Source organism: Megachile rotundata, chromosome 13 (assembly GCF_050947335.1).
Source record: "Megachile rotundata isolate GNS110a chromosome 13, iyMegRotu1, whole genome shotgun sequence".
Taxonomy (NCBI): Eukaryota; Metazoa; Arthropoda; class Insecta; order Hymenoptera; family Megachilidae; genus Megachile; species Megachile rotundata.
In genome coordinates, this window is record NC_134995.1 from 8,230,496 (window position 1) to 8,250,928 (window position 20,433).

Below are 20,433 nucleotides of genomic sequence, written 5' to 3' on the forward strand. Positions count from 1 at the left end.
GACCAAACGAAGAGGATAAATTACTAACCTAAATCCCTTAAGGACCACTATGTCCATAAATTTATTACTCGAGCACCACGAGTGCGACATTTTCTTAAAGAAAAGATGTCGAGACACGACTCGAATAGATTACTGTTTCAGTGCTCTTTCCTACAATTGGATTTAGGAAATATTTTATTAAAAGACAAAAATTTAGGTTTTGATATTATTGTAACAATTTTGTACGATTTTTGTTTATTTTTTTAATAGTTATATGTTTTTAAATTTATTGTTAGATCTCAATTTTCATGTATGAAATAACTTTTCAGTATTACTTAATTGATTGTAATTTTATTTGGTTACAAAATTTAAAATTTAGAAATTGTCCCTCACTTAACAGATTACACTACTGTACGCCATATTTGTTCACACAAATTCTCTACAACAAAATGTACAATTTAAAATTCAAATAAACTAAAAATCAATAGGAACAGAATGACAAAAGAGTTAAATATCATTACATTATTTATTTAAACCAGATATTAATATAAAATTAAAAATTTAAAAATTGCCTCAACTTTTAACAAATTACATTACTGTCCGCCATATTTACCTACACAAATTCTTTACAATAAATTGAAATATATGTATGATACTAAAAATGTATTTAAACTAAATATTTACCATACATGTATCATTATTTTACTTCAATTTTCCTGAGAAAATAAGTTTAGTCAAACAAAAGCTGGTATCGCTAAGAATTATTTTTATTTCGAATGCAGACTGAATTCCCAAATTGCATTCCTTTGTAACGTTCATCCGCATTCAGAGAATAGTAAAACGCATGTACGAACAAATAGCAGGCTATGCGGCTCAGAATAAACTTCATTTCTCTGTTTGAAATCGTGATTTTCTTATTTTGCGGTTGACGTTGTTTACAGTGTATTAATACATATGCATTTATTCATACGTGTACACATATCAATACACGTATACTTATTAAGGGAGGCAATACCTTTAGAATCTTAAAAAATTACAAAATTTTTTTTCTATAAAATGTTAGTGTAACATCTTAAAAACATTGTCTCAAAATTTTAAAGTGAAATACGAAGCCCTTTTGAAGTTATGGCCGATTAGCGCCGCGGGTATACACGCGTTCAGTGCGGAGGACTGAAACTTCAAACGCGTTTTTCTCAAAACTACGTTCTTAAAATTGGCGTGGCTGATAACTCAAAAACTAGTTTATCAATCGCGCTCAAATTTTTTGCACATATCCATGACAATACTATCTAACATATGAACCTAAATGTATGAAATAAATTGAACATTAAAGTCCTTTTTATTGCAAAACATTGCAAAAATTTTCAATAAAATTTAAAGTTTTTCTTTAAACGCGCCATTTCTTCAATTTTACATATTTTGCACATTTCTGAGGTTCATCTACTAACTGTGAATGTTAGTTTTCGAAACATTGTCTGCAAACTTGCTTCAGACCAATCTATCTAAAGTTAGAACCCACGCTGATTCACGAGACGCGCCAAAAAACTTCCAGAAAGGATTGTCATCATTCCGGCATTTTGAAATATTTTGCAAAACAGAAAATATTCTGTAATAGGCAATAGTTATAATAAATTATACCTGCAATTTCGAAAATGCAAAACAAAGATGTCCTATACAAAAAAAATTCACAAATATCAGCTTATTTTCATCTGTCTAAAGGTATTGTCCTCCTCAATACACATACATTTACTCATACATGTACACATATCATTATTAATACATGTACAATATTCTATAAATTACTGCTCTGCACCTAAATAAATTAAAATATTTCCGTTTTGATTGCTATAAAACATATATTCCTCGGTTTTCATCCCACTAATCTTTCCTTCCGATATCACAGTGCAGTTCCAGTCGGCAACCAGTTATCGAGTAGAATTTAATCGGCTTTCGACCGATAACTCAACTCGAAACGTAACCAAATTCCAAGCCATAATCCTCAATAGAAATTCCTGCAAACTTCCGTTCTACCCTGATGTTCTTGCCAAGTAATCCGTAGCTAGCAGGTGCCCCAGGAGTATGCAAAATTTCAACCTACTATAAACGTATAAGTAGAACAAGACTGAGCTGCAGAGATTTTAAAGTCGTACAAACGATTAAACGTATCTGAAACTATCGAAAACGATACCAGACACGATTATTGTTGATTTCACGACTCGCGTCGATTACGACCAAGTATCGTCGTCAACGAGTTATAGAGCTTTTAACGCGCTTCCAGTCGATTCTTTGTGTGAAAAATTATTGGAAACGATACCAGACGGTTTTTTATCGATTCGATGTCGATGACGACGGGTTACTGCGGGATCGCTGCCAAAATCTGTACAGCAAATTTAGGGTTGCGAGTCTACCTGCTAAATTTTAAGACAGACGCAAAATTGCGGATTGTAACGCAATGCGAAGAGACAAACGAACTAATGCAGATCGAGATCTTGCAGAGGATGCAGAGGAGCCACTTTCCGATTCCCCAATTTCTCAGTTTTTAAATTTTGAAATTTTCCCATGTGCAAATTTCGTTTTAAACCAACTTTTCATCTTTCAAATTTCTCTGGTTTCCAAATTTCCAATTTTCCACTTTTCAAATTTCTCTACTTCTCAACTTTGCAATTTTCCTAGTTTCCACTTCTCCATTTCTCTGGTTCCCAAATTTCCAATTTTCCACTTTTCAAATTTCTCTACATCCTAACTTTGCAATTTTCCTATTTTCCCACTTCTCCATTTCTCTGGTTCCCAAATTTCCAATTTTCCACTTTTCAAATTTCTCTACTTCCCAACTTTGCAATTTTCCTATTTTCCCACTTCTTCATTTCTCTGGTTTCCAAATTTCTAATTTTCCACTTTTCAAATTTCTCTACTTCTCAACTTTGCAATTTTCTTATTTTCCCACTTCTCCATTTCTCTGGTTTCCAAATTTCCAATTTTCCACTTTTCAAATTTCTCTACTTCCCAACTTTGCAATTCTCCTATTTTCCCACTTCTCCATTTCTCTGGTTCCCAAATTTCCAATTTTCCACTTTTCAAATTTCTCTACTTCCCAACTTTGCAATTTTCCTATTTTCCCACTTCTTCATTTCTCTGGTTTCCAAATTTCCAATTTTCCACTTTTCAAATTTCTCTACTTCTCAACTTTGCAATTTTCCTATTTTCCCACTTCACCATTTCTCTAGTTTCCAAATTTCTAATTTTCCACTTTTCAAATTCCAGTACTTCTTAACTTTGCAATTTTCCTATTTTCCCACTTCTCCATTTCTCTGGTTCCCAAATTTCCAATTTTCCACTTTTCAAATTTCTCTACTTCCCAACTTTGCAATTCTCCTATTTTCCCTACTTCTCCATTTCTCTGTTTCCCCAATTTCATTATATTCTAGTGTCCCAATTTGTCGTCGGATCGCCGCCAAAATCTATACAACAAATTTAGGGTGTCGAGTCTCAAGATTTCGTCAGTAGTCGCAAAATGGCGGCGCGTGAATGACCACTTGCCTCTCATGAACAGAGAAATTAATGAACAAATGCAGTATTATTTTAGTAAAAAGATTGTTATACTAAAATTTGATAAAAGATTGTTATACTATGGAAAAGACAGATCAGTTCGGTAGTCAGTGATGCCTCATTAGTTGTTGCAAATTGAGGAATTTATCATGATTACCATGCGGGTAGATAGATGTACCAGGAATTGTTCGGTTTTATCTCTTTCCGGCTCGGTGTCGTTTGGAACCATTAGGGACAACTGGGAGACACATTCAAGGCAAGCGAGATAGTTTATAATTCTTGCAATGTATTATATAACATAAATATGACAGTGCTTTGTTTGCATTAGATAAATTTTACTAGATACTTCAAATTCTTTAATTTTTTAATTTCTATATTCTTAAGTTTTTAAGTTAATAGACTTATACATTCTCAAATTTTGTAATTTTTGTATTTTTAAATGTTCAAATTAAAAAATTCTCAAATTTACAAACTTTTACATCTCTAAATTTTTCAAAGTTCCAAATTACATCTCTAAAGTACAAATTCTGAAATTTCCAAATCACCACATTCTTAAATCTCCAAAATCTTCAAATTTTCAAATTTCTAAACTTCCAAATCTCTAAATTCCTATGTTCCCAAATCCCCAAATCCCTAAATCTCCAATTTTCTTCAAATTTCCAACACCAAAAGCACCATCGATTTTTTGTATAGTCGAAAGAAAATGTTACAGATTGTGTGCACAATAACCTTCACTGATTCGACAAGCTTCTTCCATTGTGAAATAGGGTCATGGACGCCTTTCATGTTAAAGTGTGTCAACTTAGCTCCAAAATACGCAGACAATACCTCCTAGGGAGTCTTTCAAATCTTTATCACAGAGTGCGATCCACTTTGGAACACTGTACCATTGCATTAAAGACAAATCGTTGCACTTATACTTTTGACAATATTGTATTTGTACATATACATAAAAATATATGAGCATGTGTACATATAAAAAAACATTCATATAGCGATAATTTGGAAGCAGAATTTTTTCAACATCTACGTTTCAAATTTCCCAAATTTTGAGCTTCTTGAACCTCTAAATTCTCAAATTCTCAAATTCTCAAATTCTCAAATTCTCAAATCTTCGAATTCTCAAATCTTCAAATTCTCAAATCTTCAAATTCTCAAACCTTTAATTTTTCAAATCTTCAAATTCTCAAATCTTCGAATTCTCAAATTTTCAAGTTCTCAAATCTTCAAATTGTCAAATCTTCGAATTGTCAAATCTTCGAATTCTCAAATCTTCAAATTCTCAAATCTTCAAATTCTCAAATTTTCAAATTCTCAAATCTTCAAATTCTCAAACCTTCAATTTCTCAAATCTTCAAATTCTCAAATCTTCAAATTCTCAAACCTTCAATTTCTCAAATCTTCAATTTCGCAAATCTTCAAATTCTCAAAATCTTCAAATTCTCAAATCTTCAAATTCTCAAACCTTCAATTTCTCAAATCTTCAAATTCTCAACTCTTCAAATTCTCAACCCTTAAATTTCTCAAATCTTCAAATTCCCAAATTTTCAAATCCACAAATGTCCAAATCCCTAAATTCCTAAATTCGCAAGTCACCAAATTCCTTAATTGCTTAATTCCCAATTTTCAAGTCTCTACATCCCCAACTTCTCAAATCTTCAAATTCCCAAATTTTCAAATCCACAAATGTCCAAATCCCTAAATTCCTAAATTCGCAAGTCACCAAATTCCTTAATTGCTTAATTCCCATTTTTCAAGTCTCTACATCCCCAACTTCTCAAACCCCCAAATCTCCAAATTTCTAAACTGCCCAATTTCCAAATCACTACATTCCCAAATTCTCAACTCCCTTAGCCCCTACATTCTCAAATTCTCTAACTCGTACATTCCTAAATCTTCAAATTACAAACACTCATACACAGACATATATAAACGTCATATAAACTAGATTTCACCTAAAGTATAATATATATAACATAACTACGAGAATGAAATTACAAGAGAGCCTCTTCAACCTCAAAATGCCTGTCTACAACACAAATCATCAAACAGACAGTCACAAAGTAGAACTGACGTCTCCTTCATGGATTAACATCATCTCCTCGATACAGCGAACACTATGCGACAGCAGAACATCAATATCTTAAGGGCTTTCGAAGATGTGGCTCTGGTGTGCCTATGTTTGACGTTATGTCAACACAATTTTACGTGAAGGACGAGATGAACATGTTTCGTGGTTGATAGTTGCTGAATACAGTAGCGTTTGTTTTTATAGGTGAAGATTATTTTGGTTGCAAATTTGCATTTTGGGGTTACCAAAACCTTTATGTTGATTTTGGATATTTAGGGTTAATATTTGGGATTTTAGGTATTTAGGGTTATTATTTGGGATTTTTAGATATTTAGGATTGTAGATATTTAGGGTTTTAGATATTTAGGACTTTAGACATTTAGGGTTTTAGATATTTTATGATTTTACATATTTAGGATTTTAGATATTTAGGATTGTAGATAGTTAGGAATTTAGATATTTAGGATTTTAGATATTTAGGACTTTAGATATTTAGGGTTAATATTTGGGATTTTTAGATATTTAGGATTTTAGATATTTAGGATTTTAGATATTTAGGGTTTTAGATATTTAGGATGTTAGATATTTAGGGTTTTAGATATTTTATGATTTTACATATTTAGAATTTTAGATATTTAGGATTGTAAATAGTTAGGAATTTAGATATTTAGGATTTTAAATATTTAGGACTTTAGATATTTAGGATTTTTAGATATTTAAGATTAATATTTATAATTTTTAGATATTTAAGAAGTGTAAAATTTTCAGATTGTCAAATGGTGAAGTGGTCAAATGGTCAAATTGTCAAATTGTCAAATGGTCAAAGGATGAAATTGTCACATTGTGAAATTGTGAAATTGTGAAATTGTGAAATTGTGAAATTGTAAAATTGTCACATGATCAAATTGTCAAATTGTCACACTGTCCAATGGTCAAATGGTTAAATGGTTAAATGATCAAATTGCCAAATTGTTAAATTATTAAATTGTCAAATTGTCAAATTGTTAAATGGTCAAATGATGAAATTGTCACATTATTACATTGTGAAATTTCCACATGGTCAAATTGTCACATTGTTACATTATGAAATTTCCACATGGTCAAATTGTCACATTGTTACATCATGAAATTGTCACATGGTCAAATTGTCACATTGTTACCTTGTGAAATTGTCAAATGGTTAAATTGTCAAATTGTCAAATTGTCACACTGTCCAATGGTCAAATGGTTAAATGATCAAATTGCCAAATTGTTAAATTATTAAATTGTCAAATTGTCAAATTGTCAAATTGTTAAATTGTCACATGATCAAATTGTCACATAGTTACATTGTGAAATTTCCATATGGTCAAATTGTCACATTGTTACATTGTGAAATTGTCACATGGTCAAATTGTCATATTGTTACATTGTAAAATTGTCACATGGTCAAGTTGTCAAGTTTCAAATTGTCACATGATCAAATTGTTATATGGTCAAGTTGTCATATATGGTGAAGTTGTCCCATTGTCACATTGTTACATTGTCAAATTATCACATATGATCGAGTTGTCCCATTGTCACATCGTCACATTGTTACGATATCAAATTCTCAAATTTTCAAATCCATAATTTTCAAATAGTCTAATCATGCAATCATCAAATTCCTACTCCACAAATTCCAAATTCCCCTACCAAAAACTTCGACAACTAGGTTACCCAATAACATAAATATCAAACTTCAACATACTCATCCAAACTTCCGAAGTACCCAAACTTTGTTACAACACTCCTAACCATACTTCCCCTAACATCTTCGCATCTCCCCTAACATCCAACACAAAATACATTCTCACAAAATCTTACCTGTCAATAGAAATCGCCATCAAGGTGAAGACGCTGGCGCATATAGTGAGCACCGCGATGAACTGACAGATCTTGCAATATAGCGTGCCAAAGGGCCAATGGCTATTCAGCATGTAGATGTAATTGAAGGTGACATTCAACGTGGAGACCATAGCGTCAGCGATGCTCAAATTCACTAGGAAATAATTGGTGACTGTGCGCATTCGCTTGTGCGCCAACACGATCCAGATGACAATGAGATTGCCACCGGTGGCCACGATGATCATACCCGCGAACAACAACGTCCAAATCATTTGTCTCCACCATGGCAATATGAACTGATTCCTCAGCTGCAAATCGGTGGTGTTCGTGTTGTTATAGTACGTATAATTGTCCCACAGGGTGATGTTCCAAGGGTCGGGCGTGGAGTTATAAACGTCGACGGCCTGCATTTTATCGATTCTTCCGCACTTCTTAATCTAACATTTATTACTTTCTGGGTGATTTCCTGGTAATGTACCACTACGTTTAGCACATTGTTTCATTTAGCACAATATTTCGATTAGCACAGCTTTTAGCACAGTGTATCAATCAGCACAGCTTTTCATTTACCACAGTATTTCTTTAAGTAGAGATTTAGGATACACTTTGATTAATTTGATTCTTGTTAGACACTTTAGAGATTCACTATACACTGACACTTATATTGTAGTTTAGAACGTAGTACGTGTTTACGTGTATTAATTTTGTATACATGTAATTATTTTGCAATTTTGCGATTTTATAATTATGGAAGTTCACAGGTATTGAATCCTTGTGGCAAAGTATCCTGAATGCAGGAGAACGTTTAATCGATTAGGTGCAGACATAATAAAATTGATGATGGTTGCTACTACAGCATTTGGATGCTGTCCATGGATAACTGACAAGGCTGTGTCGCCGGCGATGCTCACTTCCACTTCCGTTTCATGCACGGACGCCTTTAACAGGCTTCCGTTGGATCGACTGCTCAGCCGTTGACCCACTGGATCAATCACTATTGTTTGCATTGGTCACCTTACGAAATTCGAGCCAATTCGACATTACTGCACTCAGATGCAATTATTCCGATTGATGGAGTCTCTGTGGAATTCTGCATTTGTGGTCCATGGTTTTTAAGTAAATCTGCAATCTGTAATTGAACAAAATATTGTATTAATTTTGATAATTTTATAAACTATTTTAGTAAACTTTGTTAATAAATTTTATTGATTTTTGTTAATAAATTTTGTTTATTTATTCTATATTGTACTCGCAATTTTGGTCTTTAAATTTTCAAAAATTATCAACTTTGCGAAATTTTAAAAAATTATCAATTTTACGAAATTTTCAAAATTTACAAATTATCAACTTTATTAAATTTTCAAAACTCCCAAATTAGCAACGTTACGAAATTTTCAAAATTCCCAGATTTTCAAGTTTTCAAATTACAACATTTCCAAACACTCCAATTTTTAATTTTTCGCAGTCAAAATTCTCTAAAATCCCAATATCCACAATTTTCTCAAATTTTCTAAAAAATTTTAAAATTTCTCAAAAACCAAATTTCCCACTCCAACCCTCTTAGTACCGACTTAATACAATTTACTAAAATTTGATAAAATAACCACGAAAAAAATAATATAATAAAAATAGTTATCCAAAACTTTGAAAGGAACCAAAATAAAGAAACAACAAACACTAAAAAATTGATAAACTAAAAATTAAAAAATATTTTTAAAAATTGTCAAAAATCACATATGTCAAAAATTACATATGTAAAATCACATCACATATGTCAAAAATGACACATGTAAAATCACATCATATATGTCAAAAATGACACATGTAGAATCACATATGTAAAATCGCATCACATACGTCAAAAATCACATATGTAAAAAATCACATATGTATAATCGCATCACATATGTCAAAAATCACATATGTATAATCACATCACATATGTCAAAAATCACATATGCAAAATCACATCACATATGTCAAAAATCACATATGTCAAAAGTCACATATGTCAAAAATCACATATGTCAAAAGTCACGTATGTTAAAAATTAAATATGTAACAGTTGGTTACAAGGATAAATTCTAAAGTTTCAGCACTAAAAGCACTAGTACTTGTATCAACCCCTTGTCACACTCGTGGCGCATCCCACAAAGTAGTATAATCCACCCTCGTTTACATTGCAATTAAATTTCGCTCCACCTAATCCACATAATAAATGATCACATAATATACCTAACATATAAAATCCTCAGTCGTCTGAAAATTCTATCAATCACAAGCTGCGACAACTGTCCAGCAAATAAATTCCTTTGAATTCTCCCCTACATCTCACCTTGCAAGCGTAAAAATGCCCTAATCTACCGTAGCTTTCCTATCACGTTTTCCGGTAATGAAAATGGCATCTTCCTTTGTATCCACGGTTTTTACGACTCCGCGTTGCACGGGTAGTTACCCCAGACTTTCAACCGGAATTGTTAAAGAAATCCTCTCTTCCCCAGCTACTTCCGCGCTAATCTCCATCGACATCCTTCGCGATTTACCGCTCCCTTTTTCCCCCATTCGTCAATAGAATTTGTCGTTACCGTTTTCACCTGTTCTCGGAATTTCATCGGTTTTCCCTGGAGGACACCTTTCCGTTCCGGTCAAAGGGATCCGCGAAGTAACCGTTCTCGTGACAACTTTCGCACGGATTTTTCCGATTTTCCATCGCCCGGAGAATGCGGATCGCCTTTCACGCCGAAAACGGAACACCCCGGAAACCCGACGACGCGTTCTCCGACAGATCTCAACCTCGGAACGAGTCCTCTTTGATGTCCCTCGCGGATATTCGCGTTCCCTCTCGGATTACGAACGTTTCCGGAGATTGTTTCGAGAGCATCGCGAGAAAACGAAGGGATCGGTTTCCAGTGGTACGGATCGCGTTAACGGGAATCGGAAAATTATTTTCAGATACTAGGAACGGGGACAAGAATGCTTCTGTTCGAAGTCACGGCCGTTTCTGATGCTTCCGACAATCCGCGCTCGAATCGACGTCCCGGAATCGCTATCTGCTTCCTCCCGTTCCACGTTTCGTCACGTTCGCTATTTCTTCGACGCTCGTTCACGGACTCTGAAACATAAATTACACGGGAAACTGTAATTTTTTCACGTATTGGTTGATTTATGGGCTAACTTTTTAGGGAGCGGGTTTGAGAGGCAACTCGGAAATTTGAACGGAAGTAATTTTGTTTCCGGAAGGATGTGCTTGATGTTTGGTAAATGTGATATAGGATATTTTGTTGAAAATATTTACTTGCCGTGGTATTACTGTTTTATGTAATATATGATACGTTATAATATAAAATTATAATTTGTATTACATAATATATTACAATAAATAATTATACTACATAATATAATAAAATATATAATTTAATAGTAATGTACTTTATTTGGTATTTTTTAAAAATCGAATTGGATGAAGAGAATAACTTAAACTAAATTATTTGACAAACGAATAAGCCTAAATCCCTATAAGGATATATCTAGTGTTCCTTTCATAAAGGAATAAATTTAAACTACATTACTAAATGGTAGTGAAGTATTTAAGTAGCTAAAAATATTGGAACAAGGATGATTGTATTTAAAATTGTAATTATTGAATATGTAAAATGTGAGACAAGAATTTGCTAGATTTTTTAGATTTTCTAGTGAATTTGGTAATGGCATATAAAATGTTTAAATTTTTAAGAAAATGTAGAAGATGTAGAGTTTCAGATCAAGATAAAAGTTTCTTGGATTTCTTAGGACGAGATAAAGGTTTTTGATAAAAATTGAGATCTTCTAGATTTCCTAGGGGATTTTTCAGGGTAGGATAAAGATTTTCTATAAAATTGAAATTTTTTAGATTTCTGAGGGGATTTTGAAGTAGGAGACACCGATTTTCTATGAAATTTAGATCTTCTAGATTTCCTAGGGGATTTCCTAAGGAATGTAGAGTATGAATTATTAAATATAGATTACAATCTTGATTATTAAAAATGATTGACTATTGAATTCAAACTTGATTATCAGGAATTATGTTAAAAATGGAATTCAAACTTGATTATCAAGACTTATATCAAAAATGGAATTCAAACTTGATTATCATGAATTATATTAAAAATGGAATTCAAACTTGATTATCAAGAATTATATTAAAAATGTGATTCAAACTTGAATATCAAGAATTATATTAAAAATGGAATTCAAACTTGATTATCAAGACTTATATCAAAAATGGAATTCAAACTTGATTATCATGAATTATATTAAAAATTGAATTCAAACTTGATTATCAAGAATTATATTAAAACTGGAATTCAAACTTGAATATCAAGAATTATATTAAAAATGGAATTCAAACTTGAATATCAAGAATTATATTAAAAATGGAATTCAAACTTAATTATCAAGAATTATATTAAAAATGGAATTCAAACTCAAATATCAAGAATTATATTAAAACTGGAATTCAAACTTGATTTTCAAGAATTATATTAAAAATAGAATTCAAACTTGATTATCATGAATTATATTAAAAAAGGAATTCAAACTTGATTATCGAGTGTTTAAATACTAAATACAAATTGCAAATTATATATCGTTTGAACCAAACATAATTTCCACCTGGTTAGGACTTACACATAACTAGATACTGTTTCTTCAGAGTCCTTTGATATGTAATGAAACGATGCTAGCATTCAGAAACAGCACATGTTGCTACATAAGCAGGAAGTTTCATCCTGTGCACGCTGCTGTAATGCTTTTGTGTTTAGTTTGATGTATACCTATTGTCACGCTTTTCAGAAGATCTATTGTTCGATACTGTTAATTTATAGTGATAGAGTAACGATAGTATTGGAATAACCTTAGTAGCAAAGGTAGACGTAACACAAATTGGATACACAAATAAATTACTGAGTTCTATCCACATTTCCAGTGGATTTTCTACTTTTGTGAAAGCTAAATTTTTTACTTTGCAAGAGCCAAATTTCTGCACTTCTGAATATTTAAATTTGTCGAGAAGGCAAACTACCCTTCTCAAATTTCCATAAGCCCGAATTTCTACCCTTCTAAATACTTCCCTTCTATTTCTACCTATCTAAATGTTGCGTGAAGAGGTTGACCCAGGTGCTCATAGAGCTGCGGCACCAATTAGTCAGATGTTCAAAATTTCAAACTTCTAATAGGTTTTCTACGTTTCTGAATATTTAAACCTTCCAACTTTCAAGAGCCAAATTTCTACACCTCTGAACCTCTATAGTCAAGAACGCAAATTACCCTTCTATCCAAATTTTCAAATTCACACGCTCGAATTTCTACCCTTCTAAATATCCAAACTTCCAAATTTCCATAAGCCCACCACTTTTCTAAATATCCAACTTCAAATTTTCATAAGCTTTCTACATTTCTGAATATGCAAACATCCAAACTCCAACTTCAACGTTTCTAAACCCCCAAACTGTCAAACCCCAAATTCCACATTCCCACATACCGATGTTAACCCACGAGTTGGCGCGTGGTGTTCAGAAAAGCCACTCCGATTGGTCAGAATAGAAAAATGGACGCCTCACACGTATTTTCGGCGGTATTGGCTCTTGCGGTCGCCAATTAGGCGAAATACAGGCAAACGTCTCTCAAGTGAGGTACTACTTGCGTTCAGCAGTTGTCATTATTCTCATTTGCCGAAATGTAACTGGAAGTGTTCACGGTGGGCTTTTACTTTGGGTCACCGACTCGTGGATTGACATCGATACGTCTAGCTATTTTATACTATTAATATATGTAAAGGTACTTTGTACTATCAATCCTTATTTATACTATCAAATCCTTATTTTTACTATCAAATGTAGCTGGAAGTGTTCACGGTGGAGAGCTTCTACTTTGAATCGATGATGCGCCATCTCGTGGGTTGACATCTGTACATCAAGCTATTGTAGATTATTAATATATGTGAGGGTACTTTGTGGTATCAACTCCTTATTTGTACTATCAAATCCTTATTTGGACTATCAAATCTTTAGTTATATTATCAAATCCTTATTTGGATTATCAGATCCTTATTTGAACTACCAAATATTTGTACTATCAAATCCTTTCCTCCTTTCAAAATTCGACACTCCAGATATGCAATACTTTAACATATTGTGTTTGAATAAAATATGCACTTCGAAAATTCACTTATCCGAAAGTACAGGACTCCATCGCAAACAATGCGTGCAATTCGTGGAAACAAAGATAACGTTTGCCTTTACGTATAGAGGAATTATGCAGTTCCCTGGGAACCATCTAGCTAAGTGCCTGAATAATTGATCTCGTCACACGAGTTATCCACATCGGTATGTAAAGCGAGGAACGGGGCCAAGCTTGTGGATCGAACATGTCGCATCAAGATGAACACTTCGTGGACAAATACGGTGGTTCCACTGTTCATTTAGTGCACATCGATAACATCTAATAGTGTCACGATCTCTTTAATTAGTAATGTCTCTTTAACTAGCAATGGACATTTTCTGAGACAGCTGTTAATTAAACGACTGCTTTGTTAAACTCTTTTTGCTGCTTGTTTAGTGGGAAATTATGGATAATTAGGGTAATAAGGGATGTAGGGTTATATTGTATTCAGCTACAATTTTTAAGTCCTAGACTATTTTTTTCAGTATTCGATGAAAATATTTGATGAAGATTTTCAAATATTTTGGTTATTGATAATTATTGATAATTGGTTACTGGTTATTGGTAATTATTGATGGAATTAAATATTCATTGCAGAAAATTACTTTGGTCAACAATTTTGATGAAAAAATTATAACAAGAGTTTTTTAAGGGAAACAGTTTATTAAAATTAAAAAATATAATTTGTAAAGCAAATTGAAATATAAAATTGAGAGGACCTAAGTCGTTAAAGTAAAATATCAAATTAAAAAACTGTAATTCATTAAAATGACATATGTATAATACAAAAATAAAAGGAATGTAATATAAAAGTTTAAACACAATAAAAGATCATTATTTAAATAATTTGTTAATATTCACTTAAACATAAATATAATCCATTTTAAACTTTGACACACTTTCATAATGAGAATTAGCAATATTACTGTAATTAACTCTGCATACTTCAGACACGTATTTCGTTGCTTTTTCCTGTCTTTATTTCACATTTTAGCTCACTTCCATAACGACGATGTGGTAAAGTAATATAACCTATTAAATTCAGGTATTTTGTGAAGTAGAGCGTCAAAGCTTTAAAAGCCAACAGGATTAGCACTTGGAATTTCAGAAGGTTAATATTTTCTCACTGAGAATACATTCGATAATTTTGTTAAAAGTACTTCAGAAGCTTTACTTCACCTTTATTCATTGCTGTTCAAATTATTTTTGTAAATGTTACAAAGAAATTTATAATTTTTATATCTTATTGTACATATTATTTTTATAATATTTTAAATAATATTTTAAAATATTTTAACTAATTGAAATATAAATATGCAATATACTGAGAGTTTCAATAAAATATACATATAACACATCTTGACTGAATATTGAACAAAATGATATAAAAAATGTAATGATGTAAATATTTATAATTTTAAAATAACAGAACATAGACTTGACTTGTTTATTTCAATAAAATTTATTTTATTTATTTATTCATACAATATAAAATCAAACCTCATTAACTTAATCTCAAAGTAAAAAAATGTGCATTCAGACCGTAAAACTTGAAAGACTAAACGAAGAATAAGTAAGTGTTTTTTTGAATATTTCGTTGAAAGAGCAAGCGACGCCAAATTGAAGTGCAAAATAACGGCGAGAGACTGAAGATAAACAGACTTAACGAGAAGAGCGAAATTAGGGAAGGAATAAAAGGAAACGAACGAATTCGCCAACAGTCCATGAACTAAGAGTGTCCCTTAACTGGGGCTATTGTTGCTATCTCATTGTCGGTACAAAACTTGCGAAACCGGGGAAGAATTAAAAATGCGAGCGTCTGCATTTTCCTCTCATTGTTACGTAACTCGTAACACAATGCCGACTGAGAAATTCTATTCTTACGAGACTTTCGAAGGGAATTATTGCGCAATATAGATGAAAATTCAGTCGGAACATGCTTATCAAGACTAAGTAAATTATGGTAAGTTGAGAGAGGAATGCTTTTGATGCATCGCGAAATGAAATGCATTTTTCATTCAATTTATTACGAGTCTGAAGATGTTGCATCGAAATAAGGTCTTCTAGAAATTTAGTATTGAACTGTTTCGAATAAATATTATTTAACGAGTAAATTTCCAATATAAAATTAATTTATTTCATTCGTGAATACAGTAAAAATATATAAGGCAAAAATAATAGAGTTAAAATTACGTAATTAGTGTAGGTCCCTGAAATGGAGGGTAGCTGACGTGATTCTTAATAAGATTTCCCTTTGCAAAAATGGGGTTACACACGTAGTAATCCAACGCGTAGTAACTCAGCGCGTGGATATCCAACGTGTGGTAACCCAGCGCGTTAATATCCAACGCGTAGTAACCCAGCGCGTAGACATCCAACGCGTAGTAATTCAGCGCGTGGATATCCAACGCATAGTAATCCAGCGCGTGGATATTCAACGCGTAGTAATCCAATGCGTAGTAATCCAACGCGTAGTAATCTAGTGCGTGGATATTCAACGTGTAGTAATCCAGTGCGTGGATATCCAAAGTATAGTAATCCAGCGCGTGGATATCCAACGCGTAGTAACCCAGCGCGTGGATATCCAACGCGTGGATATTCAACGCGTAGTAATTCAACGCGTAGTAATCCAGCGCGTGGATATCCAACGCATAGTAACCTAGCGCATGGATAACCAACGCGTGGATATTCAACGCGTAGTAATTCAACGCGTAGTAATCCAGCGCGTGGATATCCAACGCGTAGCAACCCAGCGCATGGATATCCAACGCGTGGATATTCAACGCGTAGTAATTCAACGTGTAGTAATCCAGCGCGTGGATATCCAGCGCATAGTAATCCAACGCGTGGATATTCAACGCGTAGTAATTCAACGCGTAATAATCCAGCGCGTGGATATCCAACGCATAGTAATCCAGTGCGTGGATATCCAACGCGTAGTAATCCTGCGCGTGGATATTCAACGCGTAGTAATCCAGCGCGTGGATTTCAGGGACCTACACTAATTGTGAGACACCCTGTAAAGAAACACGAAAATATTTGGCAAGACCTATTAAAAGTAGAAATACGCAATACTGCATCCCCGCATCAAACAATCCAATCAAACAATTACAATACTTGTTATCGTCAAATCTGAAAAGAAACCAGATAGATATTTTGGATGAACGTTTTTTCGTGAACGAGAAAACTTCGATGGATGCAAATTGCACGAAGCTGTCGAGACAAGTAGATGGACCATGGCCAACGTGGGACAGCTTCATCGATCTTCCGTTTCGGGATAAAAAGTACAATCGCGAAATCGACGAGTACACATTTGGTAGTGGTTGTAAAAACGGTCCGCGAGATGACTGGTGATTTATTCTATCGATAGATCGCTAGCAATGGTATATGCACGATTGTACCGGCCCGCTGTCGGATTGCGGAGCAGTTTGCATAGTTCAGAGTGCAGAAATTGCTTTATCGTTCGACTGGAGAATTTCACACAGATTGATGGAAGTTAGGGAATATGCTGGTACTTGCATAAATGTTTTCATCTATATGAATCGATGAATCGGCGTTGGATGTACCTATGGAAATTTATACCGTTTACATATTTGCGAATAGGAATCGTTACAGGAATTTTTTTTGTTTATTGATATTGAAGGAAACAGGTCACTAGTTCATTTTTATTCTTCTTTTGTTGTTTTTTTAAATTATAATTTGGACAAGAATTTTGAATAAAAAAATAATAATTGGACACAAAATTTAGACATATATCTGCAACATGTCTCATTACATGTCCTGATAATGTGTGTACACATATGTGTGCAACATATGTATATTTGCAACATGTGTCTGCAACATGTCTCACAATATTTATCTGCCATATGTATCTGCAACATGTATCATGTGTCATATAACATGTCTTACAACATGTTTCACATGTCTCGCAACATGCCTCACAACATATCTTAAATGTCTCGCAACATTTTTTAAGTGACTTGCAACATGTTTCAAATGTCTTGCAACATGTCTCATATGTCACATAATATGTCTCACAACATGTCTCGCAACATGTCTCAAATGTCTCGCAACATGTTTCAGATGTCTTGCAACATGTCTTAAATATCTTGCAACGTATCTCACAACATGTCTCACATGTCGCACATCATGTTTTTCATATCTCACATATCTCACAACACATGTCACATGTCTCGCAACATGTCTCAAATGTCTCGCAACGTTTTTTAAATGCCTCGCAACATGTTTCAGATGTCTTGCAACATGTCTTAAATATCATGCAATGTATCCCACGTGTCTCACATGTCGCACATCATGTTCCTCATATCTCACATGTCTCACAACACATGTCACATGTCTCGCAAAATGACAATAGGTCTCATATGTTTCATAATATATCCACAATCTATCTCACAACACATTTCTGCAACATGTCTCTGTAACATATCTCACAGCATGTATTTGCAGCATGTACCTGCAACATGTCTCTGTAATATATCTAACAACATTCATCTACAAAATGTCTCTGCAACATTATTCATAAATAAACAAACCATCAGAACTTATATCGCAACTTACCATTCCTATACAATAAAATGTGTACCAATAAAACGATTCAATTTAAATAAACAATATCAACCAATTACTCTTTCACTTAAAGTTAAATTCGTAGAATTTATCACACATGCAATAACTCCAAATAACTGTCACTTTAAAAAATACGAAACAACCGGAAGGGAATCATCCCCCTATAAACTAATCAGATTAGAAGCACCGTTCGAACCGGACTACAATTTTCTCTGTTTTCTTCGTGATTTCCCCTTATCTGCCCCCTGTGTTTTTTATTTTCAGTAACACCCCCGTTGTTTTTCCACCGTCGAAATTTATTTCGGTCGTAGGTGTCGGATACACATTGCGGTGTGCTCTCCTTTATTCCACTCGACTAAAAACACCCAAACAGCCTGCTGGCTTCAAGTTTTGCATTCATACCCTCCACCTTTCCTTTCATTCAATTTTACCCTCGACCCCTGCTTACTCGTCTTAGAAGTTTGATTCAAAGCAGTGCGGATGCTTTTAGCGGACAACCTTTTGCATAATTTATGCTGTTTTATTTTTTATGTGAAAACTGAAGATTCTCGACGAAGTTTAGACGTGTGAGGTTTTGTGATTCATAGGCGGTTTTAAAATATCGTTTTATTTGAAATAAGTGTTGGGTCACACTACTGTTTGTTCATTTTTTTTAGGAATCTTTGAAAAATTCAAATAAGGGATTTATTTATTTATTAGTAAACGAAATTAAAATAAAATAACTTGAAAATGAAAGAAATTAAAATAAAGATATGTTTAAGATTAAAATAAAAAGTAAAAAATGTTTTATACAACATGTAAAATATTGAAGTAATACAAAAATATTTTATGCAATATATAAGAAGGTTTTAACGATAAACATTTTCGAAGAGTGTTTGTATAATTTTGTATATTCAAGGAGATATTCTGGTACATCGATTTTTAGTGAGCCATCTTGCCTGGCCAAAGTAATTCAGAAATTTTGTGGTCTAATTCATTCGGCTTTTATCTAGCCATTAAAGTCGATTGTGCTCTGGCATTGTGATATCCGGGAAAAGTGCTCATTCCATTCGCTGAAATAGGGCGTTTCTCCTGTGATTACTTTTCCAATTCGGGTTGTTCAAAGAATTTTCCAGAATTTATGATTTCTTTCGTTCATTGTGGCAATTTACAGCGCATTGAGCTAATTACGGTAGATATTGATTTCGCATTTGACAAATTTTTGTAGGTAACTCTTACTAATATTGTATAAATCACTTTCATTAATCGTGCAATAAAGATTGGAACTATTTTGACCAGAAATTATATTTATAGGTATGCGAGATTTATTTTAAATATTCAATGCAATTATTGAATAATAAATATTTTTAATTTGATGCGTTGGGAGTTTTTAGATTTGAGTACTAAGAAATTTTGAAATTTAGAAATTTAGGAACTAAGGAATTTTGAAATTTAGGACTTTGAGATCTAGGGAATTTTGAAATTTAGGAATTTCGGGAATTTCTGACCTAGGGAATTTGGGAATTTAAGCACTACGGAATTTGGGAATTTATGAACTAACGAATTTGGGAATTTAGGAACTAGGGAGTTTGGGAATTTCTGAACTAGGGAATTTGGGAATTTAGGACCTAGGGAATTTGGGAATTTAGGAACTAGGAAGTTTGGGAATTTCTGACCTAGGGAATTTAGGAATTTGGGCACTAGGGAATTTGGGAATATCTGAACTAGGGAATTTAGAAATTTAATCGCTAGGGAATTTGGGAATTTATGAAATAAGGAATTTGGGAATTTGGGAATTTAGGAACTAGGAAGTTTGGGAATTTCTGGACTAGGGAATTTGGGATTTTCTGAACTAGGGAATTTGGGAATTTAGGAACTAGGGAATTTGAGAATTTAGGAACTAGGGAATTTAGAAATTTAGGAACTAGGGAATTGGGGAATTTAGGGACTGGGGAATTTGGGAATTTAGGAACTAGAGAATTTAGAAATTTAGGAACTAGGGAATTGGGGAATTTAGGGACTGGGGAATTTGGGAATTTAGGAACTAGAGAATTTGGGAATTTATGAACTAGGAAATTTGGGAATTTAGGAACTAGAGAATTTGGGAATTTAGGAACTAGAGAATTTGGGAATTTAGGAACTAGGGAATTTAGAAATTTAGGAACTAGGGAATTGGGGAATTTAGGGACTGGGGAATTTGGGAATTT

General features: G+C 33.3%; 1 protein-coding gene across 6 annotated transcripts in view; it reads right to left on the minus strand.

Annotated features, from left to right (window-relative positions):
* LOC100875715 (Tachykinin-like receptor at 99D) overlaps positions 1–20,433 on the minus strand; it is a 154,128-nt gene that overhangs the window by 48,942 nt on the left and 84,753 nt on the right. For 3 of the 6 annotated variants that reach the window (XM_076539211.1, XM_076539209.1, XM_076539207.1), the window contains exons 2-3: positions 9,798–10,574; positions 7,442–8,591 (exon numbers count right to left, since the gene is read on the minus strand). In XM_076539211.1, coding sequence (XP_076395326.1) covers positions 7,442–7,872 — 431 coding nt within the window. In that variant the 5' untranslated portion in view covers positions 7,873–8,591; positions 9,798–10,574. Of the gene's footprint in view, positions 1–7,441; positions 8,592–9,697; positions 10,575–20,433 lie in introns of all 6 variants that reach the window. The other 3 variants (XM_076539210.1, XM_012287211.2, XM_076539208.1) reach the window with 3 other exon arrangements.